Source organism: Anopheles gambiae, chromosome 2, assembly GCF_943734735.2.
Source record: "Anopheles gambiae chromosome 2, idAnoGambNW_F1_1, whole genome shotgun sequence".
Taxonomy (NCBI): domain Eukaryota; kingdom Metazoa; phylum Arthropoda; class Insecta; order Diptera; family Culicidae; genus Anopheles; species Anopheles gambiae.
Window position 1 is genome coordinate 48,171,030 of NC_064601.1, and position 26,812 is coordinate 48,197,841.

At 44.1% G+C, this 26,812-nt stretch overlaps 2 protein-coding genes across 10 annotated transcripts in view; one reads left to right on the forward strand and one right to left on the reverse strand.

Moving 5' to 3' along the window:
* The first annotated feature begins 176 nt into the window (after window positions 1-176).
* Window positions 177-1,373, forward strand: LOC11175609 (zinc finger CCHC-type and RNA-binding motif-containing protein 1). Its single transcript, XM_003436654.2, has 2 exons — window positions 177-393; window positions 461-1,373. Exons 1-2 carry the CDS (start codon window positions 272-274, stop codon window positions 930-932), a joined length of 594 nt encoding a protein of 197 aa, XP_003436702.2. The 5' UTR covers window positions 177-271; the 3' UTR covers window positions 933-1,373.
* Window positions 1,374-9,734: 8,361 nt separating this feature from the next.
* Window positions 9,735-26,812, reverse strand: part of LOC1270866 (neurexin 1) — an 82,743-nt gene continuing 65,665 nt past the window's right edge. For 6 of the 9 annotated variants that reach the window (XM_061642599.1, XM_061642601.1, XM_061642597.1 and 3 more), the window contains 7 exons: window positions 17,671-17,818; window positions 16,834-17,591; window positions 16,593-16,771; window positions 15,462-15,633; window positions 15,145-15,377; window positions 12,821-13,157; window positions 9,735-11,696 (listed from right to left, as the gene is read on the reverse strand). In XM_061642599.1, coding sequence (XP_061498583.1) covers window positions 10,435-11,696; window positions 12,821-13,157; window positions 15,145-15,377; window positions 15,462-15,633; window positions 16,593-16,771; window positions 16,834-17,591; window positions 17,671-17,818 — 3,089 coding nt within the window. In that variant the 3' untranslated portion in view covers window positions 9,735-10,434. The remainder of the gene's footprint in view (window positions 11,697-12,820; window positions 13,158-15,144; window positions 15,378-15,461; window positions 15,634-16,592; window positions 16,772-16,833; window positions 17,592-17,670; window positions 17,819-26,812) is intronic. The other 3 variants (XM_061642603.1, XM_061642602.1, XM_061642604.1) reach the window with 2 other exon arrangements.

The window sequence follows — 26,812 nt, forward strand, 5'->3', positions numbered from 1 at the left end:
TGAAAAGAAATTAAAGCGGTTTTAGCATGAATTCAAATCAGTTAGTACAATTAAAAATGAAGGGAAAATCTGTTTCACCCAATTATTACAACTTGTTCTAATTGGATTGGCGGTATGGCTTGTGAATTTTAGAACAACACTATGCTCGACGGTTGGATGTGGTGTTGCGCCTATTCCGTAGCGCACTGTACTGTCACTGCCGGCAAAAGTGTGTAAACAACGTTTGTTTACCTTTAATTCGGTGCTGCAAAAATTGCACCTTTTTGGTGTCATGAACAAACCAAAGCTACTCGTGCCGGATATTCGATGTACTGCATACATTTCCAACCTGCCGTTCGATTTAACCAACATTGATGTGCAGAAATTATTTTCCAAACATGGAAAAATCATCAAGTAAGAAGCGGCAATCAGTCAACAGGTATAGTAAGGTACCACTCACTAACGAACTTTGCTTTTGTAGAGTTACCATACTGCGCGATAAAGTGTCGAGAAAGAGCAAAGGGGTAGCTTTTGTGCTTTTCTCCAACGCACAGGAAGCGCTGGACTGTTGTAACGCGTGTAACAGCACGGAAATGTTTGGCCGCACACTGAAGGCAAGCATAGCCAAGGACAATGGTAAATCGGCCCAACACGCTCAAAGAAAACAGTACCCCGACAAAAGCCGCTGCTACGAGTGCGGCACAGAGGGACACATGAGCTACAGCTGTCCCAAAAATGTGCTCGGAAACAAAACACCCCCACGGAAAAAGGATCGAAAACAAGCGAAACGAAAACAACCGAATGAAACAACGGCTTCGTTTGATTGGGCTAGCGATACGGAAGAGGGACTTACCGCTAGTTTAGAACCAACTACGACTGGATGCACCAAAAAGGTAAAGTACAGAAAAAGCAAATATTTCAGCGATGACGAAGAGCTCGATAGTGAAGATTAATGTGGCCTACAATGTAAGTATGGCATTGTTGTTTCTTTAAAAACAACTATAATCTTACACATATTACCGTGCAACCAGACATATAGAGAAATTTTCACGCCGTGAAGCATGAAAAAATAGCCAAAATCAACATCGCTGAAACATTTCACGCCTAAATGTATGTAAACAGTTGTCATCCTGTACAGTACGATGACATTCGATCATATTCACGCTTCACGGCGTGACGCTATTTACCGGTATGTCTAGTTGCATGGTTAGAAGTTTAAGTTAGGGGACATCCTTTTACAAATCCTTATGACCTAACAACGATTTGAGAAAGGGTGCCATTGTTTTGAGATAACCCAGAAACAGAACCCAGAAAGTCATATAATAAGGTAGTCTGTGCGAAGGGTGGAATGAACTAGATAACTAATAATAATCGATGTATCAAACTTAAACAAACCAAACATTTTTGTCTCACGCTGATATCACACGCTAACTTATATTCAAATATATATTTATATTATTTATTTATTCATTTCGATATAATTTGATTAATAAATATTAATCAAGTCATTTCCGATCTACCTATTTGTAACAGAAAACAAACTTCTTCGGTTAGAGGCGTATCTGTGCGTTCTTTTTAAAATGGAAGATAGTTACATGAATCCGTTGGGAGTAAAATTAACCTTCTTAGCTAGAAGAGTAAATTTCATGGTAAGATTCGAAAAGTTAAAGTTAGTCTGCCTTGCTCCTGGTAGTTTGTTAAGTAGTTTCTGAGTGAAATTATAATTCATTTAGCCATAATTTACAGGATTCCCCACGATTTATTGGTCAGCTCCCATGATTTTATGGTGCGTTCCCACGATTTTTGGTTCGTTCCCATAATTTATTGGTATTTTCCGATTGGATATCAATACAATTGGACCAAAAAATCAGGGAAACGACCAAAAAATCGTGGGAACGCACCAAGAAAATATGGGAACCCACCAAAAATTGATGGGAACCAACCAATAAATCGTGGGAAACCCTGTAATAGCCATCTTTGAGTCAACCCATATCCGGGTATACGCTGATAATATAGACATCATTGGTCTGAGGCTCTCCTATGTAGCTGAAGCTTATCAAGGAATCGAGCTGCAAATGTCAGCACCGACAATAACATGAAATCTGCCTTGCGTGCAAGGATAGAACAAGAATTCACCTGAGACTCTGCTGCTTTAGTTCAGAAGCTGGGACTATATCGTATCTTTGTAGTAGTAGTACCCACATTCGTCTCTGAGGCATGGACATTTAGTGATGTGTGAATTTAGTCTTATTTAGTGTTTAGTGTTCTCTGGAGCACACCCACGGCTACGATCCGACTCCGACTATTTGTCCGGAGTCTTTCGGAGTCTTTCGGAGTCTTTCGGAGTCGTTCGGAGTCGTTCGGAGTCGTCCGAAGTCGTCCAGAGTCGTCCAGAGTCATCGGAATTATCGGAGTCGTCCGGAATCGATCGGAGTCGATCGGAATCGCCATCGGACGGAGTTAACATTTTGTTGTGTTTTTTTGTCTTTCACTTTGCGCGTGCAGTTCGTATACAGGCCTTTGTTTCGAAAGCCGACTCCGGCCAACTCAGATTGACTCTGGACGACTCCGGCCGACTCAGAACAACTCCGAAAGACTCCGAACGACTCCGTACGACTCTGATTTCGAACGACTCAGAACGACTCCGGGCAATTCTGGACGATTCCGCACGACTCCGAACAATGCAGGGCGGTTCTACCCTCTGGAGTCGATTCCGAATTTATCGGAGCCGGATCGGAGTCGACTCCGGATTTTTTCCCAACTTTACCTATCACTAGTCTGATTCTGACGAAACCAACTTAGCGGTAGTCGAAAACAAAATGCTCAGTGGGATCTTTTGCTTCGTATGTTTGGAAGGACAATGAAGGTGCCAATACAACGACGAGCTATACGAGATGTACAGTTATGGATAAAGCGATAGCAATTTTTATTGTTGTAATGATCCGAACACAAGTACCTCTGATTTGCAACTGACCCGCCGTTAGTGTATTAGGATCAGCTGCGCACGCATCTAATGATGTTCACATCCACTATCACAATCCTAACGTGTCACTCGACGAGGATGGTAACTGTGACTGTGCGGATGGCGTACATGTACGCGTGCAATCCTACAGTGCACCGACGTGAAGAACGTAGGCAATTTCCCAGCCAAGGGCAGGTGTGCCTCATGTACATATCTGTACTTCGATCTTACTGTCGTGCAGCGCATGAAGAATGCCAGGCTCCGATGGGATGGCCATGTTATACAGATGAAACCGGACGAACTAGCCCGTAAAGTCCTTTTTGGGTCGTCCACAAGAACAGAGGAGGCGTGGTAGCCTCAAATTGTGGTGGCAGGATACGGTGGAAGTTTTACCATAGTTGGCTCTAGATTGCGATGGAATTGCAGAACAATTCGGATAGTTCCCGAAAAAAGAATAACACATTGCTAATACTTCCGAATTATTTCTTTTATTGTTAGCAACAAAAACCATTTCTCGGCTCTTTTTGTGTAAGTGTGTTTGAGAATGTTTAGTTTCGTGTAAGTGTGTGTTTGTGTTTATTTTTCATTTTGTTTGTTCGTTCATCCTGCCCCCCCCCCCCCCCTCCCCTGTCTAACACATTTCAATGTACACATTTGCGTCTTAGTTTATTCTTGGGTTGGTTTTCGTGTCCAGCATCACCTACATTAATATGTGAGTATTATTGTATGTGTTTAAGATAGTTTGTAAAATGGGTGTATTTGTTAGTGTCTGTTTTTGTGGCTGTGTGAATCAGTGTCAGTGTCAGCCTGAATTTAATCATTTCATTCGTTCCTATTACCCATACACCATCGACCATTGACTGCGTAAACCAACTGCTCTTTCGCAATGCGTCTGGGATTCCTTGTATTACGCAGTATAAGTTATAATTTTTTTAGGGGGAGCAGTTTTGTTTTGTTACCTTCTTGTATTTGCTTAGTATTGTGTTCTGTTGGCTATATTTTGTTTAGTCCATAGTGATTCGCAACAACGCAAAATGGACGATCGAATAGTAGGTAACATAAAATCAAAAGCAAACAGAAACAATCACTTACTCCTCTAGTCAACTACTGTCGATCCCCTCGATTTGTGGGGTGGACACGGATAGAAACATTCGAATATGGTTTGCGCCTCCATCCCCCCCCCCCCCTCTCCTTCCATCCTCACTATTGATGACCCCTTCTCGAGCGCAAATCAACACCCAAACATAACCAGCTACCAGCAGTAACATTAACTTATGTCTCTATATGTATATATTTATATGTACTTATATATGCACAGCTACATATTTTATGAACTCGACCGAGCAGCAGAACGAACAAACGGTGATTCGCTTGAGTTATTCTTGTTGTCCACCGTGAGAGCATGGACGCTGCATTTTGCTAGGGTTGCTTTAATAAAGCCCCACGAACATCCTCCTCTTCTAACTTCCACACAACACGTGCGTTTGCGCGTGGCTTAGTGATTCACGTACGCGTGTGCTTGTGCTGCTCCTTGTGTGCTCTTGTCCTGTTGCAATGTTGCAAACATATTTTGTTAGCTTATCCTTTTATCCCGATTGCTCTCTACTAGTCTTTACAAATTCTACAACTTAACAAATTATATAACATACTTTCGTTTTTACCATATTTTGTAATTGTGAGTTTTCTTTGTTTTTGGTTTTTGTGGCATTGTTGTTGCTCCGTTCGCTCCTGTGTATTCCATTTCAGTTGCATTAGTCATACCGCTCACTGGCTAGTGTGTGTGTGTGTGTATGTGTGGGTCTTTTGTTTGCTTCTTTTTTACTATGTATCGATATTTTGTCATTCTTTTTTCTACTTTTCTCATTCATAAGCTCCCTTTCCAAATGCCTTTTTTCGCTTAGTATCACTTTCGCCATAGCCTATATAGTAGGACCGTAAAGAAAATAATGTGTCGTTTTGCGGTTGCGATTTGGCCCACCTGTCCTTCTCGTTTGTCGGGCATGGAGGTTGTGTGTGTGTGTGTGTGTGTGTGTGTGTGTGTGTGTAGTTTAATTGGTGCACTTGCCTCATATTGTGTGCAAGCTTTAAAATACCCAGTGTGCTAAATCATGTCGGAATATGGAACTCGTGTCAGCTGCTGCATGGAGCGAAGCTAGAGGGGCACGAACAAGGTTGTGCAGCTGTTGGAGTATGTATTGGCGGCGTGTCGAGTGTAGAGAAACAAGGTGCTTAATTCCAAACAAACATTCTCTGCTCTAATCTTTAACAATACTCTCGGATACTTTCCACGCCAGTCATTTCGTTTGCGCTAAATAACTTAAAGGAACGATAGCGGTGCCTACGTTAGCTCTAGAAACTGTTTCAGTCAAATCCTTTCAGAACATGCGTTAGTACGTTGCTAAAGTATTGTGTCTTTGCTCTTCTCATGCCATTCGCCATTTTTGTCTGTTTTGCGTGTGCCTTTTGACAGGACATTGGTTAGGATTGTTGCAAAATTCGTAGGATAAAGGGCAACAAATTCAGTGTATCGTGTGGATATCATGTCCACAAGTCGTTGTATGATAATGAGTAAATGTATCGTAGTAGGGAAAAACAGGGATTTAATACTGCGCCTATCTAAGGGTGATGAGGTGATTGCTCTACACGAATGCTTCCCGCTGATCCTCTCTCGACGCCATGAAAAACCAATGGATCGCGTAGATGGACCGGAAGCATGATCCTTTCTTAAAGATTATGATGAGCGTAAGGGGATTCGCGCCACCTACGTTCTGTCTCGGCTAGGTTTGCGTTGGTTTTGATAAGAGAGGAGGAATAAAAGGAGCGCCTAATCCATCCATACCCCGGCCGGTCGATTGATCGACCGACCCCGCTTCACGCGCGAAACAGACTCCGCCATTCTCTCCAACGTACCTAGCAAGTGGGAATTGTGTATAGAAAAGATTACTTGCTCCAAAAACTGATATGTTTGACCATGCTTGCATGTTCGACCTATCCGTTTAACTTTTTCTCGATTGTTTCCCGCTTCCCAACATTCAGGGCCCTTGATTTTGCATTGCTTCAGCGTGTAACGTCGTACAAAACCGTAAAGTTGTAAAATGGTGCTGTTTCAAAAGCGCAGAAAACATCGGGACACTTTACGGTGGTATGAGGGAGTTTCTAGAGTGTTTTGCGGTACCTTAATGTTTGGTAATACAGTGAAAGCAGAAAGAAACAAACATTCGTTCGAGCAAAAGTAACGAACGAAGTGTTGAAAACGGACCAATCATAAACGTGGGGTAAGCTTGAATTATTTCAGCAAGTTTGTGAAAATGCTCGCCTTTGAGCTTTGTCAAACAGCTTCATCTCGAAGCTGTTCACTGTTGGCTTATCCTGATGTAACGCTTATCCTGATTTTGAGTATACGTAAACGACGTTCTGTTCGTTCAGTTACCTGTCTGCTGCATCTTCGTTTTGTTTTGTTTGTGTCTATTATCAAATATATAGATATATTTTTATACGTTTTTAGTTGCTTTTGTTTTTGCTATCCTTTCTGTGTCTACTTATCAATTGATGTTGATTCTCTTCGTTTGTTTGTCTTTCTCTTCTTTTTTTTTTATTTATTTCAAACTGTGAGTGTTAGTTGCATTTATCGCCTCCCTCTCTATCAGTGTCTTATTAGCCAGCCTGTGTTGTAAAGTTTTTGCTTGAAGGTGAAAAACTTAGTTCAAATTGTGTGTCATGTCTGTGTGTGCGTGTGTGTGATTGTGTTCAGAGGTGTAAAGGAGTTTGACCGAGTGTCTTAGATAATATTGTATAATGTTCGTTTGTTTTGTTACGTTTTTCACCTTCCGTTCTTCGATTGTGTGTAGTATCAATGGAGAGTTTTTTTTAAGTACAAGAGACAGTGCGCGTACAATTGGAAATAGAATATCAAGTGTAAGGTTTTTTTTTTGTTGCTCCTTCATTTTGCTTCACTATCGTCCATTCTCCGTTTATAGAACTAGAATAGAAAATTCGGTGCAAGATTTGACGGTTTATCAGAACGTTTTTGTTTTTGTTTTATAAATTGGATTTGGTGTATCCGTTGCGTTACACGAAATTTCAACCTGTAGCAGATTGAAATCCAACAAATGCGCCAAGGTAGGTGTGACTGGGTGTGTGAAAATCAACCGAACGAAAACTCATCTACATGATTGAAGGGATGAAACTTACTTACTTACTTATCCGGCGCTACAACCGCTTTGCGGTCTTGGCCTGCCTCAGGAGTGTCCGAAACCGCTCACGGTCTCGCGCCTTCGTCTGCCAGTCCGTTATCCCGGCCTTAATGGCGGACGCCTCCACGCCATCTTGCCACCTCAATTTGGGCCTACCACGCCTCCTCTGTCCTTGTGGACGGCCTAAAAAGACTTTACGGGCTGGGTCGTCCGTTTCCATGCGTACAACATGGCCAGCCCACCGGAGCCTGGCGAGCTTAATACGCTGTACGACAGTGAGGTCGCCGTACATCTCGTATAGCTCGTCATTATAGCGGCTCCTCCATTGTCCTTCCACACATACGGGGCCAAGTATCCTTCTGAGCATCTTCCTCTCGAACGCGGCTAAGAGGGCTTCGTCAGATTTGGACAGTGTCCATGTCTCAGAGGCGTATGTGAGTACTGGTACTATATAGGTACTATATAGTCCCAGCTTCGTCCGTCGCGACAGGTTCTTTGAGGTGAACTGCTTTTTCAGGCTGTAGAATGACCGGTTGGCAGCCAGCATCCTTGCGCGCAACTCAACTTCCATACTGTTGTCGTTGCTGACCTTTGACCCAAGATAGGTGAATTCTGGGACGACTTCAAAAGTGCGTTCACCTATCTGTACATCACGCCTACGTAGATTTGGATTATTTATTGGTAGGTCCGCTGATGTTGCCACCATCAGTTTGGTCTTTGCCTCGTTTATCTGCAATCCGAGGTTCTCTGCCGCCTGCTCAATCCCTTGGTAGGCTTCTGCTACATAGGAGAGCCGCAGACCAATGATGTCTATATCATCAGCGTATGCCAGGATCTGGGTTGACTTATAGAAGATGGTTCCCGTAGTCTCCACCCTCGAGTCGCGGATGGCCCTCTCTAGCGCCAAGTTGAATAGGAGACAGGCAAGCCCGTCCCCCTGGCGCAGACCCTTGGTGGTAGCAAAAGGTCCTGAGAGTTTTCCATCCACCCTCACCTGGCATGTGACGTTGGTCATAGTCATTCTAACTAGCCTTATCAGTTTGGCCGGGATTCCAAATGAGCTCATAGCGTCGTACAGTTTTACCCTGGCTATGCTAAAGGAAGGGATGAAACACTGTTTCTAAATTAAATAAGGGGCAAATGAAACATTCTAACCTTCACATACACACAATCTGTGCCTTCGATGTGTGCTACATGTAGGAAACATAAGGAAACTGACTGGCGCTGCAAACTACATTAGTAGTGTGTGGCGGTATTATTTAATTTTGCATTTTTACGTTTTTTGTATGTGTCTTTTTTTTTTTTGTTGCATTTTAGATTTTTGCCTTTCTTTGCATTTGCTTTATCGATAAGGATTTTTCAAAACAATTTCCTTTTTGTATGTGTTTTTTGTTTCTTTTTTATCCTTTTGTTGTAATATGTTTTAATGTGTTAGTGTATATATATATCTCTCTCTTTCTCTCTTCATTTCTTCCTTGCTTCATCATTTTTATGTACTTCTATACTCGATTAACCTTTTGCTCTTTCTTTGCATTACGGTTATAACTATCCCATTATTATACCTGTGTTTAATGGGGTTTCTTCTGTTGGGAAACCCTTGCAGGGGGCGAGGAAACGTGGGGAGCGGTTTTCATCGATGTTTCTTACAATTAGAGTAAATTTGTGCAGAAAAAACAATTTGCTTGTACCGGAACACGGTGTTGTAATCATGCTTAACTCTAGCGTAGATGAACCCGCTCGCCATCCACCGTTTGTGTTTTGTCATACTCTACACACGCTTTAGTGCATGGTTCAATAAGATTGAATTTTCAGTTTAATTTAACTTTTTTGCTGTGTTTTTTGTGTGGCATTGATTGGACATAGGTCCAGCATGCGCACAGACACAGCGGGTGCCAATTATGGGTCATTGTTTTTTTGAAACATGTTAGTGTGTTTTACTGTTTGTTTCAAATTGTAACTCATTGTTCTCGGCCGTTGCGAATTACAACTATCCAAAAGCTAACCATAGCTACAACTCATATTAGTAGCGGGAGGAGACGGGCATCTTTGTTGCGCCAACAAAAAGTGGTGTGTCACATATTGGCCTCTTTTGCCCACTCAAATAAACGACCAGTAGAAGGTGCACTATGATCGGCACGAAAAAGACAAAACCAAACGGTTCCATCAGACGTGGGGCTGCGTGGAACTGACCGTCCCATTGTTAATGTATCGCGAACTGGCTGGCCTTGGTAACATTTGAAATATGTATCTCGTTTTGTTAGCTTAACTGCTACTATCGTAATAATTATAACCACAATGCCACAATAATTTTGTCAATCCCAGTGCTCGATTTCTTAGTTTGGTACTAAAGCTTTCAGGTTGATTTCATTTTCTCTTCTTCTTTCTTCCCTAGTAAGCGCCTTCGTAATTAGCGTATCGTAATTGTTCGGTATTTTGGTTCTTTGCGGTGTATTGCGGGATTCTGTACGGCAGGGAGAGAACTCGGGTAGTGGTTGTTTCGAATATTTTTTGCCCACTGCAGAAACTCTGGTGTATCCAAAAACTGCCACCGGCCTTAAAATCTTTCACTATTCTATTGCGGGTAATTGTTGTTTTAGTGGCTCTGAGCGACATGCAAAACATAATCCATTTGTGTTCAACGCACCGTTTAGCCATTGATTAGCTGCACGGTGTGAGGAGGACGCGTCTTTTAACGGATTGTTGCTACTTTTCGATTTGTATTTTTGCTGGGTGATTTGGTAAACCTGTTTTTTACAAGCAGTTGGGTCGTCATGTTTGTTCCTTTTGCAATGTGTATATTTTTGTTGCAATTTACTTTGCGTACTTTCCTTCCCCGTTCCACCTTTCTTCGGCTTTGTGCCATTTTGTTTCGCCTTGCACGATTCCTTCCTCGGCTTATCCATCGTTTAGCACGAATGATTCCATCACTTGCAATAGTTTTTTTTTCTACTCGACTATGTACACATGCCCGGGACGATGAGCCTAACTAGAGGTGGCCGCTGCTGCTCCACTCGAACCGCCCCTCCCCCTGTAACTGCCGGTGGTGCGGATCGGCCTTTAGAAGGACTCGATCGCCTGCACATTCCTTTTTACACACGCCTGCATCCACCCAAGTAGATGCGGTTTTTAGCATTCGAATTTGGATTATCATCAATTATCACCCTTCCGATCCGATCGCACACAAACTGTGCCGATGCGGACATGCGTTGCGTGTAAATGACGTTTCCCCCCCCCCCCCCCCCCCCCTCCCCCTAACGCTCGCGTATCATTGATAGCGCCATATCACCTGTGAGAGTCCCATTAGACGTACCACTCCTTGATGTCCTTCGAGTTGCGGCTCTTGTTTCGCTGGGGTTGTCCTCCACCACCTCCGCCACCTCCTCCTCCACCACCGCTGCCGCCGCCACCACCGCCACCCGATTGCATACTGCCCTTATCGCTACCGCTGCCGTTTAAGCCCCCGTAGCCCATGCTCATGTTGCCTCCACTGCCCATGCCCATTCCACCGCCCGCACCCATGGCCCCATTGCTGGGTCCGTGATGTCGCAGCGAACCGTTCAGCGGCAGCGTGCTGCCCCCGTTCGAATGGTGCCCGTTGTAGTGCGGCGGAGCGGACGGCTGATGGTGATGCTGCGGTTGATGATGGGCCTGCTGCGCCTGTTGGTTGTAGTGGTGCGCGTTGTGGGTGCCCGAGTTGCCGTGCGAGCCACCGAGCAGGGCCGCGCTCGGTCCCTGCCCGTAGAGCCCGCTCTTGTCGTGCTCCGTTTTGTACGATCGGTCTCCGTTCGATTTGATCCAGAGCACGAGCAGAATGACGAGAATGACGGCAATCAGGGCACCAGCGACAATGCCGATAATCATCGCCGTACGCTCCTCGGCCTCGGAGTTGATGCGGCCGCCCTTGTGCTTGGGGAGGCGTGTTGGCGGGTACGGTTGCGGGTGCGGCTGGTACGGTTGCTCCGGTTCGGGGTTCGGCGGTTCGGCCACCTTCACTGGCGGTGGGCGTCGTCCATTCGGCGTTTGGTGCACAGTGGTACGGTGCTCCTCCCCGTCGTCCTCGTCGTCCGTTGGCAGGTGCACGTCCACTATCTCCTCCTCGGTCGTGGTCGGTGTTTGCGGGTAGGTCGTTTCGCGGATATGATCACGGTCCCGATCGCGGTAGCTCACGGTCGTTTCGGACGGGATGTGCTGCTGTGCCGTGGTTGAGCCGTACGTACTGAGCCCAACCGTTGTGCCGGTGGAGGTGGTTACCACCCGCCCGCTGGCCGTTGTGCCCGTCGTCGTACCGGACCCGGTCGTTCCCATCGAAACCGTTGTGCCGTAGCTGTCGATGGAGCTACCGTAGTTGCCACTGGTGCCGCTACTACTACCACTGTTGCTGCTGCTGCCACCGTAACTGCCTGTAGTGCCACTGCTCATACCGCTCGTCGTGTCCAGGTCGCTGGTAGTGTGTGAGGACGATGAGTACGTGTCGGGCGTGCGACGCTGGGTCGTGTACGATGGAGTGCCATCCGTTTTCCGATCAAAGTCTACCGTGGTGTACGTCATTTCGGGACTCGTTTCTGAAGCGTAAACAAACAAATGTGATTAATATAAAGTCAGTGTGTTAGATGTTAGTTGAGGAGGTTGGCACAACGTTTGAGATAATTTATATTCTACTTCCAATATGTCGAATAGGAATGACAAACCAACCATCGTTAGTCTATGTCTGTCTTAGCCACTCAAGAGTTAGGCCGCGTATGACTGATTGGTGTATTAATTCATAAGATTGCAAGTCCTGCACACAGAGGGTACGCTGCCAGATCGTTGGGTAAACGACTGTAAAACGGAACTGGTCTCTCTTGATTCGACAAGTAAATCATTTTCCTAGGACCAGTTATTTTTAACTACATACACGTAACTAGTTACAGATATTTGTATTTTTGTATTTTTGTCTTTATTCCGACGACTGATTACTGATAACATTATTGCAATTAATTGCTGTTGGAAAATTAATAAGGGATAATTCATAAATTACGTAACGCTAAATTGATCTACCTTATTTCTAGTGTAGTTAAATGTAACACTGGAAGCAATCTCTTTCTATAAATTATGTAATGCTTTGGCGAACGGAAACCCTCTATTCAACAGTGCTCCAATATTCGGTTTTGTGAAATTAACATTTTACAAATTTTAGAGCATAGTTGAGAAATTATATAGCTATATACAATTTAAAAAAAAACTTGAACTCCAAATAATGTAGAAACACTTAGTACGTTGGAATGCATACAACCAGTTTTCTGTTTGCAGTCATATCTGTTTAAGTTGAACGTTTTGAGAGTTTGAATAAATTTTCATTTTCATAATCATAACGTATTTTTTATCTATTTAATACCAATATGAAATTTTCAGAGCTTCTTGATTGGTGTTACGTAGGTTTTGATCTACCTCTCTCCACTATGAACCAAGAGGAAACGTTGAAAGATATCTCCCTTGTCCCTTTTAAGCGTTACGTATTTTATGAACCAAGGGCGTCGTTTCACTTTTATTACTTTTCTTGTTTCAAAATCTCTACTTCAGAAATTATGTTTGACCGCTTGAAAATAACTCTACTGTAATGCTCAGTATCTGATTTTGATAATCCAGTACAAGAGCAATCGAAGTCGCTATAATGTATACAATATCAATGAGCATTTCTAATACCTACCAGAGCTTCTTGCGGTGGAAGTTGTGAACACCTCCGTCACCTCGCCGCTGCCGGATCCATGCAGACAGTCCTCGTCATCGCACAGTTTCTCGCCTGCCTTACCCCTTGCTCGCCCGCTGGCTCCATCCTTGCCGCCACCGGAGGAAGTGGTGGCCGTTTGCTTGGTCGGCGGCACGTACACCGGTGTGATCAGATCATCGCCGGATCCATTCTCGAACGGGGGCGTACATTCGTCCTCATCGTCACCGCGGCAACCGGAGCCGGCTCCGCTGAAGATCAGATCGTCCATCACTCCTGGGTAGCCGCTGGCCGGGGTCTTGAAATGATCAGAAGAGTTCTTCAGTTTAATTCTTACGGTCAGCTCACGCCCTCTGCAGAAGCGTGGTGCATGGATTAGCGATGGAGCAAATGGGAGCGCGGGATGTGCGCAATCTGTATGACACGGTGCATGTGTGTTGGTGTAGCTGTATGTGTATTGTGTACACGTGTGTTTGTGTTTGTATGTGGATTTGTGCATGATGGATAACGGCTAATAGGTGCTAGTGGGATTGCGATTACTGTGCGTACTAAAAGGAAGCCACTAATGAAAACGGACGGCATTAGCTACGTGCTAGAGCGGTAATAAGGTAATAGTATAGAACATATGGTATATGAATGACGGTCGGGCGGAATGGGAAGCGGCGTGGGACGAATCAATGAACCCGCAGAGGTTCAAGGATCGAAACGCACTGTAATGTGACGAACTGTTTTGTGTTCTCTGTAAAACTGTTACTGCGGCAATGTATGTCGTTTCATTAATGCTGCGTGTGTGTTTTTGTGTACTTGAGTTTGCGAATGCCTGTGTGCGTCTGCGTTTGTATGCGTTTGATCGGAAGGATCAGAGTCCCGAGGTGAGATCGGGATGGAAAGAAAAACACACGAACGGACACGGGGTTGGGGTAATGATCGATGGGACGTGGACATATTTCGATTGCAGCTGGTTGAATAAATTATAAAAAGAAAAACAATCGTGCAGAGCGTTGCAACCGATTCGGGCGTTCTCTGCACTCTTTGCTTTCGTTTGGCATTTTGGCAAATTGTTTAGCTATTCTTTATCTCTGTTTGGGAACGGATACTATTGCTTGGTGCTCCTGTGTTGAAGTAGAAGGAAAGGATACAGTTGAGTAAACAGTTCTCAATTGTGGTTTGCAGTTTTTGCATTTTTGTTGTTGTTTATATAACATAATAACATCGGGAGGTTATAGAACAAAAACCAAACAACCGTTAGTTGGGGCGGGAGAGTGGGCGCATAAAAATAAAGAAAGCAATCGGGTTGTAAATCAAACAACAACAGATTAACTCGATATCAACGAAACAGATGTTAGAACAGAAGCAACGTAAGGCCTTGGCAGTATTATTGTATGCGGTGTAGCGATGTACTTTTTTAAATGATTCACAAATAAATCCCGTTTTATCGTTCGTTTTCTTCTCTATAATTTGTACAGCTCGAGACAGTATCGAGCTTCTCGGATTGTAGATTGAACAATATAGGAAAACGAATTGTGCGAATGTGCGGACGATGTACACGACACTGCTAAAACAAACACGATACATGGAATAAGTTGTGCGGCATTTAGTCAAACTTAGAGGTGCGTTTCGTAAATCAATGAAAGTGAAATACGGCTAATGGAGATGTACAAACAATAAAAAGAAGTACCAATTTACATAACGTTGTTCGCTGTCGTTTTTGATACAAAAAGTAAACGAGCTGCACAGCGAACCGTGAAAAACGTGACGAAAACAAATATTTAATCTCTGTTTAGTTATGCTCATTTTATCCTTGTCCACAGAGAACAATGCAAATACAGCTCGTTACAGCGCAATATATATTAACTAACGAACGCAATAAAGCACTACGTGTGCATTGCGATGCAAGTATGCGGTGCACAAAATCAATAGCATTTGATCCTTATCAATACCAATTGGCCAAACTGAGCCAGCAAGAGTATTTGAGTCTCATTTTGTAGCACACTTTCATCGCAACGTAAACGTTCATGAACAATACTTGAGTAATGTTTTGTACACAAACAAACAAACAAACAAAACAAAATCAACCACAAACCAACGGGCATATAAAAAACAGGCACCAACGCAACGGAACAACGAAACTTCAAACAAACAAACGTAAAACGGCGCATCGGTTTAACCACAGGACAAACAGAATAAAACGTATAGAGAGAGATAATCAAAGAGATAAATATAGAGATACAGAAAGATAAAAAGAGAGAGAGAGAGAAAGAGCGGCTTTCGAGATAGAAAATTGCTTTTCGTTTAAAAATTCTAACCTGCTGCATTCTTTGGTCATTTCTATCTAAAACGCCAGTTACCAATTGTACATCGCCCCGAACGTTGATGTGCGGATCGCGCTCCGCGGCCAGATCGAGCACGCGCAGCCGATTGACGGACAGGCCGGCGATCACCCCGCTGAAGGGTCTCTCGATACGCGAACGTCCGTTGCGTGCGATCTTGCCACCGACCTGTATGTTGGCCATCGATGTAAACACGGTCGACTGGTGGCCTGCGGGTCGAAAGGGTGGAAAAAAGAAAATGATCAGAACGGACCGTTCAGGGGGAGGGATTCCTTGCACGATTGCATCAATACCGATCGATGACACCGTCTGGACGTTGTAGTCGTCGATCTGCAGCGTAGCGTTCGCTCCAGTGCGCGTGAACCGTACGATATGGTAGTTGTTGTCGTTCACCTTGACTGCTACCTCACCGAGTGGCAGGTCCTGGGTGCCCACGTTGTACACGGTAAACACATTTCCTTCCACCTGACGGAAAAGAGCAAACGTATTATGAGTGAAATGGTTGTTATTTTTGTAAAAATGTTTCATGAAAAGAGAGCAAAGCGATAAATTAGGACAAGAGTAGTGTTATTTGAAAAGATGAATGTACTTTACATCTAATGTCATAAACCCTAATGACGTATTTGATCTAGAGTGGTATGCAGATAGGCAAACACACGCTTGCAATTGCCATAAGCTTATGTATGGTTCGAATTGATCATCTTGTGTGCTGATAACGAACAATCTTGATGTCCTGATCTGTGTTTTGTCGTGTCCCTCTTGGAACATGGAAATGGTTGTTAGGAAATGTTAGATTTTAATTCTACTCCGTAATTTGTATCTGTGCAGAATTATACTCTCTCTCTCTCTCTCTCTCTCTCTCTCTCTCTCTCTCTATCTCTCTTGTTGACCTGCTCACGATAGAGCACGTCGATGTGACATGGCCCGGTCAACAATCGTTCTCCAGGATGTTTCATGCTCGAACACTCCAAAGATGGTCCGAAGGATGCGTCCTTCAAACACGCCCAGAGCGTTTGCATCCTCCGCTCAGATAGTCCAGAATACGTGTCCGTAGAGGACCACCGGGCGAATCAATGTGCGATATACCTCACATTTCGTGTGGTCTGGAAATCTTCTGGATCTCAGCAGGCGGTGAAGTCCATAGATTCCCCTGGACAATGCGTCTCTGAATTTCGCTGCTGAATTTGCGCAAAACTCCTTTATTAACACGAGACTGTCGTCGTCAACTAATACAATGCTTCCCAAATGGTCTGAGTCTCTGGCAAGCAGGTACTTTGTCTTCGTCGCATTGATTCTCAATCCAATTCTTGCCACTTCGCGTTTGAGTCGAGCCTAAACCTATACTATGAGCTATCAATTGTGTTACAATCGCATTGCTTGACACAATTAAACTAAAGCTGCTAAAAACGGGCACTGAAACTTACGATTTCCATCTCGATGTAGTCCTGTGTCGTCGAGCTTTCGATGCGCAACAGCACTGCGTCCGACTTTGTGGTCACGAAACCGAGCGCAATGCTGTCCTCCTCCGTGTCAGGCTGGCGTCCCGGTGGGAAGTTGTACTGGATGAGGCCTTTATTGTTTCCGAACTCGTACGATATTGATTCTGTGAATGAATGAAAATTGGTTTTGCAAATGCTTCCATTCACAATGTCTCAAGAACCCTACCATCGTAGCATGTAGGCCCGGTGAAGGAAGTCATATCACATTCACACGCGTACGCGTTCCACTGTTGCACGCAGACGCCCCGATTGGCGCAGGCATTCTGGCTGCACTTGGTCGGACCCTCGCAACCGGAAACCACCAGCGAGCTCGGCACAACGGCGTCCTCCGTCAGGCTGGGTGACGTGTCGGCAAGATCTACCGACGCGATGCATCCCTCGAAGCCGGATCGAGACGCAATGCTGGAGGGCAGTCGCGAGTACATATCCTTGAACACGCCCCCGACGTACAGGATGCCTTCCAGCTCGAGATGCATATTGTTGCCGCTGGCCGTGTAGATCTCGATCGATTCATCCACCGCAAGGGTGTGTGTTTTGGGCCCGGGTCGCCGGATGCTCACCGAATGCCACCGGTTGTCGTTCATGTGGATGCGGGCCTTGTCGCGCAGCGTGATCGGCCCATCGCCCATGTCGAACACGTAGTGGATGTGCCCGTTCACCAGCTCGACCGCCACAAAGTCGGACCGTTTGCCACCGTTGTAGAAGAGCAGACCGTTCGGCTCGAGCGTTTTGAAGCGGAAATCGACAAACACGGAAGAGTATGCCTTCAGGATCGGTAGCCCGACGTACGAATGCTTCGAGCGGAACGTTGCCGGCAGGTACGGTGACCCGGGTGGTGAATTTACGAACCGTGCGGTCAGCTTGAACGTAGTCGTTGGCAAAGAGGAAAGCTCTGGGCCGAGCGATTTCACCAGATCGATGTATCTGCAAGTAAGAAGGTGGGCGGAAAACACGATCTCGATCATGAACGGCATCCGATCGGTTCACCACCGCAGCAACCTACCGATGCCCGTTGTACACGAATCCTTGCAGCTGGCCCACGAAGTTAGGCATTGCCGCCGTCATCTGGATCTCTTCCTCCGCATGAAACAGCCCACCGAGGTGTATCGATTTGACTTCCAGCGTGCTGTGTCGGCCGAGGATCGCTTCAGCTAAGGGTGCGAGCAGCAAAGTACAAACCATCCAGCACACGGATGCGGGAATGAGAAAGAAAAAAATCGAAGCGAAATGTTCCAGTAAAATAGCGCCCACTTGGTCCGCTTGGCAGCCTGCTCCGAGGGGAGGGAAAACGAAGATAGCTAAGTAATTGTTGCCCTCCCCTGGAACTAGGTAACATATCCAAAAAAGTGACCAACAGGAAGGCAGGGTGGAATGTAGGCAGAGGACAGTGAAGGGGTGGTGGGCGGAGGGGGAGCTTGTAAGGCGTTCTAGTGGTAACATATACGTATATATATATATATAGTTGTATAGAAATAGAAATGCATTCAAAAATCAAAGTAACCGCTATATAACCTAAAACATTGTAATCGCGCGCAGGCAGGGTGGTTTGAATGATGCAAAATGGGGTATGAAAAGGGGAGCGAGGACAATGGGAGATTTTGCATTTTGCTGGCTAAGACAAGTTCCAACACGATGAACGTCATATAGTATAGTGTGTCCCTAAGGGAAAGCGAAACGGAGCGTTCTCAGTTCCTAGCTATTGCGTCTATTCTAATGCGTTCTAAGGTTATTGAATGCAAGAAATGATCACGTAACGAAATGATAAGCAAAGGGCGACCGACGACGCATGCTGTTGGGATGGTTTCGTGGTTGGGAGGTAAGATTCAGTATCCGCACAAAACATGCTATGGGAAGGACTCTTTTAATGTCGGGTGGGATAAAAAGTAAAAAAGGGTAAACGAAAATTGCTAAATTGCTGCTGAAAATATACCCAAACAAGTAAGTAATATGTTCTTGTGCGGAAAAGTAAGGAGTGAAACTAAAAAAGGAGTAAAACAAAAAAAAAACAAATGCTTTTATTTGTGAAAAAATCTATAAATCATGCTAATAATCGATATTAAAGCTAACATTACACATTGAACTGCGCTACAGTTGCTACCATCAAACCAAGCATGAAGAATGAATTGGTGTCGACGGATCGAAAATACGTGACAAAAAGAACTTTCAATAACACGAGGTTGTGCACGATCAATCGCATTGATGATTTGGGTTTCGATTCGAACGGTCAGTTGCATATCACGCAGAGTGCCCGTGTTGCCAGTGTATGAAACTGTTGCTGTTGCACTTTTCTTTACGACTAATACTTGCTAGTGCCGATACCAACACACACGGTTCGCAAAAAAAAAACAAAACAAAACAAGCGCGACCGGTTAGGAGGGAATGATTATCGGCACGTAGATGGTTGGTGAGCCGAACGGTGAAGGTGCTATGGGATGGGAAGGTGCAGTCTAGTGTATGAGGTGACGCGCAGTTAGAGAGGTCAGATGTGTCCTTTTCATGTGCCAACGGTGTCAACAGAGCAGACAGTACGGAAACATACGGATAATATGCAATACATTTGCGTTGTGGTGTGGAACAAGGTACCAAAACAGAAGGAGCAAGCCCGTGTATATGTGTGTGCGTGTGACTGATTGATCTACGAAACAAAAGCATCATAAGTAAAATCTATCAAATCGTACTGTATACGCCGGGAGAAGCGACTAATCGCGTGCCCTGGTGCGGAAAGAACAGGACGGCGAATATGGATAGAAAGTTAGACAGAGAGGGGAGTAAACCAGGCTAAGGTGCGCTTGAAGACGAAGGAAAAATGTGTCGATAAGCACGAAGGTGCGCTAACACACGCAAACGTGGGAAAAGGACCAAACGGCAGGATGGGGAAGGGAGGATGTGTTGCAAAACGGTGTGCGCTGTGGTGTGCGGTTGGGTTGCAAAGGCTAGTCCAAAAACCAAAGAGTACAAAAAAAAAAAAACCCGATAGACACGATAGACAAATCGGCAAGGCACAATACAGTGTTGTGTTCGATTTCGATATTGCATCGTTATTGTTTCTATTTTTATACGGCCGGTTGCATACATTTAGGCGCACGTGCAGCACGAATCGAACAAATAGCGCAAACACGGCAGCCTTTTAACGGGGTATTTTACCAAAAGGAAATACACCGACACAGACACACACACACACACTTATACAGCCAGGTACATTGAACAGAAAACAAAAAAGGGAAACTAAATTGCAAAGTGCATCGATTGAGCGTCAAATTCGGATCTGGTTGGAGCGCATTCGTTTTGCGAACTGGAATGCATGTGTTTCGTTTTACATACACACACACACATACACACTCCGGCCAGGCAAAGCAAAGGGGTGCGAAGGGTGTGAAGGGTTTTTTTTGACGAGCATTAGTGTCAGTCGGTGGTCATCCGCAGATCGCTACGTGTGCGCAGATTAAGTGCATCGGCACGCTAGAGCATGAACTAGGAGGCAGGATAACCGAAATAACAAAATGAGTAACAACGGACTAATTGAAAATGGGAATCCGAAATGAAACAAAAGAAGAAAAAAAGGAAACGAGTGAAATTGAACAACAATGATAAAAACTATGAATCAAAGAGAACGCATCGTATGATATGCAACAGAAAAGGAAAATAAATGGTGCAATAACACAGGTCAGCCGATTCAAGCCGATTACAAAAAGTGAGGTTGCCTGGTGATTGCCATTCTGTATCTGAAAGGTGCACTTTCATTCAAGTTGAAGTGAGATGTGTATGTGAGTGTGTGTTGAAAAGAATTGTTTGGTGGTGTTTGTTTTGTGGCGGGTTGGCTAATCCTGTATTGTGTGGTGCTTGTTTGTGATTGGTGCGGTTTCTTTTCTAAGTACATTGGAGAAAATAAGTTATCATTTTACGAGGATTCGTTTTACTTGCTCTGTAGGAATACAATCAAATCTATCATTTACTTTGAACATTGTGTAAAACATACTAAATCTATGAGATATTTTGAAAGTTTGTTGTGATAAGGAATTTTCGTGAAACATGCATTGCAAAAAGTATACCTTATACCGTATTCGATGGTCTCATTACAGGCGACAGTCAAGAACAATTTGGTTTCGTGTGAAACAATAAATTTTTTATGCAAGCTTCACCGTTCAGTGGAGAACGGCAAGCACTCGACTAATGATGTTGGTGCAAGGGAAATGGAACAAATTTTGTAAACTGTGCTGCAAAGCTTGCGCCCAAGCACGCAACCGTCCCACTTATAAAGGGGCGGTAGGGAGTAATTCAAGGAAAACTGTGAATGAGGCAAAACCTTGGTAGCGAACACGGGCTCGTTACTGGTCCCGAAGGTTACTACTACGCCTGAAGGTTGTCTGTGCCGTGCCAATAATTGGTCATTCATACCGCAAACATTGGTGCCACGGCAGGAATGACCTTAAAACAACAGGATAGAAAGGGGTCAACCCTTTGTACCTTTCCAGGCTGGAATTTACGTGCTCTAGGAATGCTTACTTTCAATGCTTTGTTATTAAATGTATTTTGTTCTGATTAAATAATGTCCTGTTTGAGCTTAACTACTGTCAAAGTTGTAGAATTTGAATATTCGTGAATAAGACCTGATCACTTATTTAAGGAAACTTGGAAGTTTGAGATATTGAAACCTCGTACATTACTGAAAAGGAATATATTTTGTTGAGCTTCACACACGTTTTCTGTGAAAAGTTTGATGTGCTCTGGCTACGCTACCTAACTACAAATAATAGTAAATGGAATACGGGATATAGAGTATAATACTTGAAATGCATTGGTTTGCTGTTGCTGGTGCCAAAACATGGTTCAAATAGAATATTTAAGGATGATAAACATATTGAAGAAAGCAACAATGTAATTAATGTTTTATCAATCGCCCTGAGTGCGCTTGTTGCTGGGGTGGACATTTTGCAAATACAATCATGTGTGCGACATTCCGAGCAAAAGTTCAAGTCAACAAAGGAAAAAGCAAACTGAGAGAGCAAGAGAAAGAATAGTGTTAAAGAATGTGCCCTTAGACAAACCCTTTGCTGTTATCTAAAGGTCGTTCGAGGGTAGAAGGCAGTTGAGGAGATATGGTGGGTGTTTGTGCGTGTGCTTTGTGGTTGGAGCATAACGTGAACTGTGGCAATTTGTTGCTTTATAACGAACGTGTGAAGGGTAATGCAATACATATTGGTGATAAAGGGTTATCAGAGAGCTAGTCATAATAATAGTAATTATCATCGCCGTTAGTAGCCAGCAATAGAAAACCGATAAAGAAAGGAAATAAAGACCAGAAATACTAACACAAACCAACGAAAGTAACTAGTTAATAAGGAAACGGAAAAAGTTTGGTGCACATAAAATAGCGCCCTGACGTTCGATTAATTTTGAACGCGCCGCGTACGTTTGCGTCGTTTACCGGAATTGAACAAAAATGAAAAGACACGACCCGTGCTCGAATATATGTATTTACACGGCATGTCCGTCGAGCTGTTTGGTTTGAATGTTTAGCTTTACGCAAACAACAAAACTTCCAATGCTGCAAACCAGCTTCATACATTGCTCCTTTTTGATGCCAATTTTTGTAGGGTTTTGTTGTTGTTGTTTTAATCTTATCCAATACAACAAATACACACACGCGCAGTCGATGGGTTGTGTTGTTATTTTGCTGTTGTTGAGCGAGTTTTATCACACCTAGGCGTCAGCGTGTTTTGATAACCAAGTAGGATAAATGTATCGAATATCAAAACCCTGCAGCATGAAATACCAGTACTTTAGTGAATGAATGCATTGTGATGGGTTTTAGGTGGCAGTGGGATTGATCGTGTCATATGGAAGAGGGAGTATGCAAAAAAGGGCTCAAACCATGGGGCGAAACGAAACGCTGTGATGAGTAGAGAAAAGGGCAAAATGGGTTGAAAAGTTGATGTCACAAATTGAACCTGAACCAAAACTGTTCGATTGCACTGTCCACGCTCAATCGATAGTAATTTTCCATCTACGTCATACCGGTAGACGTGTTAGACATTCAGCTTGATTGCTCGAACCGGATTGGTCAGCGGGGAGGAAATGGTTACTACAAATGAAAATTGGATTGGATTACGCTAGCTGTTATTGAAAAAACTATAATAGCAACGGTTGCAATTTTCAGCGGCCAAGGGATGACAATTGAAAATATGCTCGAGTGTGCGTATAATCACATGTCATTACCTTGTCGTGTTGCTATGGGTAGATTATTTATTGCATAATGTACAGCAAAAAGAGACAGAGAACGTAAAAAAAACAACTCACGATCTCATTCCTCCCTCCTATCCTCCTGTTCTCTCCACATTTCAGTGTTTCAAGTGTACGACAACAAGACCAATCGCAATGAATCAATTTTCAGCTTAATGATGAACGATCGATCCACCAATTCATACGTACACACGCATGCATGGAGGAGTGACTATCTGCTCGGAATACAATTCCGGTTCGGGTCTCCGCTAGCGATAAATCAAGCAGAGCATCCAACCAGCACCGTTCTCCCGGCGCACTCTGTCACGGAGCTTGTCTGTGTGTGTTAATTGCACAACAAATGTACCGACATAATGGGCAATTATTTTTGGTGTTATTTTTTTATCGGACCTGTGTTCCACCGCAGCAAAGCAAAAACCCCTCCAAGCGGATGGTATCGGTGAATCATAATTGCTGCAGATCATTCGATTACTCCCAAGGAAGATGTTTCGAATTTAATTTATCGTCGCCATCGGCTTAGCTATGAGCTTAAACGACCATGCGTCTCCATCGATAAGGCGAATTTATTCGAAAACTTACATTACTTCCAGAAATATATGCTTTGTGTTCGAAAACATCCACGCAATTTTAATTAATAACAAAATTTATCAACTTTTTACTGAAAACTTTTATATTGTACAGATTAGGTTAAAGTTAAACCATTATAGTTATTAAATTATTTGTAGCTATCCCATTCTGATTGTATTACACACATCACTTGAAATTTATCCCCGCCCGTGGAAGTTCAATCCATTGCACAAATTTAATCATACATGCCGTCATACATTTTATTAAATTCGATGCCATCCCAGGGAAAGCATACACAAAATACAGCAACTTCCGCTCGTGACGGTGCGTTACCACATTTCCTCGTGTCATTGCGGTATGTATGCAGCCGGAGTGCATCTGCGCACATGCGAACCGGGGCTCACATTATGTGGATGGCGATTCGGCAAACCACAGCCCAGCGTAGCCCGTGTTACATGATTATCTGCGCTGCGCTGTAATGGGGCAAGAAGATGGGCGCAGCGAGGCGCATTACTATGCATTCATGCGGCACAATGGGCAGGAGCAAATGGTAATGTGTGCTCAGCTACCCGCCCACCTCGGGCAGCTGAGTTTCACACTATCTGCAATTGAAATCGAAGATAATGGAGATCACGATAAGCGCATGGTGCGCACTGGAAATCGTGTCACGTGCAGGCGGACTTTTCTGACCTTTCCCAATGTTCTCTCTTTCTCTCTCTGTCTGATCCTTCCTGGTATCTCGCTGGCAGTGATTTGTAGAGCATGCTTTTTGCAGGCTCGATGAATGTGCAACGCAACTAACCACTCACCTCACCGGTTCGGTTTGTCACCTGGGACCATTGGGTTAGGTGCTTGAATCACGTCACTTAAGCCCGCAATCGACAGCACGGCACGGGGGAGCATAAAATCTGGCTGTCAGCCGTAAACCGTGCTGCAAATGGGTCTGACATTTAATTGAATCGCCGATGGATGGATGCAAACCGAAATGTTTTAATTAGTGACAATTGCCGTCGAGGAGGTGGACGATGTGAATGGGCCACCAACTCCTCGCGCTAATCATCCGAGGCTAATTGATGCACTCAGTTTCACTTTCCGGCCTGGCTGTGTAATGTTATTACGAGCTAAAACTGGCCATTTCTTCGAATGTTCGTTCTGATTGGCTGTTGTTTTGCGGGTAGGCGAACAACCCCCATCCCTTTCGCCAGCAGGATGCGAAATTAAGCGAATGAAAGAGCAATTAAGATGGTAAAGTAACGTGTTACTTCGCTTCTTAAGCTCAAAATCCTAACCGATCCTTTGCTCAAATCTGGGTGACATCCCCCGACGCTAAGCATAAATGTACCGCTCTGCCAGCCACCGGAAGGGAAGAAAACTATTTTTATAGCTTCAATAAAGCCACCCAAAAACACCGCCGGAACAGGTCAAACGATTTAATTAATTTTAACGTCACCTAGAATGCTATGCGCTCGGCGAGCTAGCTGTCGGCTCCGGTTGCCAGCACTGCAAGGTATTGCAAGGCGTGCTAAACTTTGCCTGGGCGGTGTGAAAGGACGGGTGGCTAACCGGAGCCAACAAGGTATTATGTAAGTTATGTGCTATGTTTGGTATTTTGGCAAAAGGGCCGCTAGATTGTTGCTGCCTGTTCTCAACAAATAGGTCGGTTCCGGATGTTGCATATTATACAGCAGCAGGGCAAAACATCCAGCCCCGGTTAGCCTGCTGTAGCGCGAGGCATCATGGTTGTGTCCCGCGTTGGATGTTTTGATTAAGAAAATTCTCAAGCTTCATTGCATATTCTTCGAATGAGAAAATCGATGCGGTTTATTCGTAAAGTATCGAACCGTAAAGTTGGCGGCCCAACTCCAATGCGGCTCACCGTCTGGAATCGCGAGTGGAAGGGAAAGTATGCTAAAGTCGAGTAAAAAAAAGAACAAGAAAAAAGCGATACCACACAAAGTAGCACACAAACAGGGCACGTTGACGCTGCTACGATTCGTGTCGGCATATTGTGTGCTAGGATTAATCTCTTCCCCACTCGCGTTCCTAACGGAAAGAGTTCGTCTCGCAGCGACTAGCGAGATGTCTGCCCTTAAGCACATTTTAATGATGCCCTACCGAGGCGCGAGGGAAATAAGGATACCGAAGGTGGGTGGTGTTTTACAGTGTTGCTTCTTGCACCCACGATGGCATGGGAAAATGGCCGGCAGCGTTGGCGGGTCAAAGAGTAGTGCACTCCCACCGATTTTGAACGTCAACGATGGGGGAAGAGAAAAAAAAACATACGCCGTTATTGTTGCTGTTTTGAGGCGGAAAAATAAAACCATCAAAAAGCAATTTTCCTGCTAATTTCGCTTTATAAGATTATGTTTGATTATTTTGTGTATGTGTGTGAGTGAGTTTTTTATCCTTTATTCGTAATTCCTACAACTGCCTTGTGGACAAGTTATGGTAAGGTTGTCCATGCACGTTAAGCGATGTATTAGTCTTGTGCCACTGACTATGTTTTGGGAATAGCTTACAGTTGGTTCGACTGAGGAGTTGAATTAGAAATCTATCATCTATTTAACTCCAGTTGTATGGGTAACATTTAGTAAGTCAAACAGAAAGCAGCACTTGCTGAAATTGATATTGACTTATCAGAACCAGGCTTTTTTCATGGTTGTAATCTAAAACCTGCGTTAGAGGCAAACTGCGTTAGAGGCAAAAGTGAAATTGAACGTGAAATTTTGGAATTTTCTGCTATATTTCAATAAATTTCTATCAGAATTTGGCTTATTATACACCAAAAGAAAGGATATTCAATTCCTTTAAAAATTGAGAAGGAGGAAGGAATCTTTAAGATATCCTAAAGACGAACGCGTTTTGGCTATCCCAAGACGACCATCATTGGTCGACCATCATCAAACTTGGTTCTCACTCAATAGCCATGCGTAGGTCGTACTTTTTGTTCATATTTCGAATCAATGGAAACCCAATTGTAAACCAGTAACCAGTAATCCAATTCCAATCTTTCGTAACCAATTGTCCGACATTTTCTCGATAGCGCTTCAATGTCTCAATAATTAGAAGAAATGAAAGCAAGATGAAGGATATGAATGAGACGGCAAACTAATGAAATCATTATTCCATGAATTCCAACGTGTGAAGGCGCAGCAGGGAAATGGATGAATGACCGTGGCTCAACCGATGCCAATTGGATCGTCCGAGGGGGAACGTGGTAGATGGCTGATGGTATATGTCTTGGTCGTTCTGGTCGTTGTCTTTTCTTTTGGTTGATTTCGTACCACCAGACGCAAGCTGGTTTGAGTCATGCAATTACAAGGGTGGCAAATTGTACA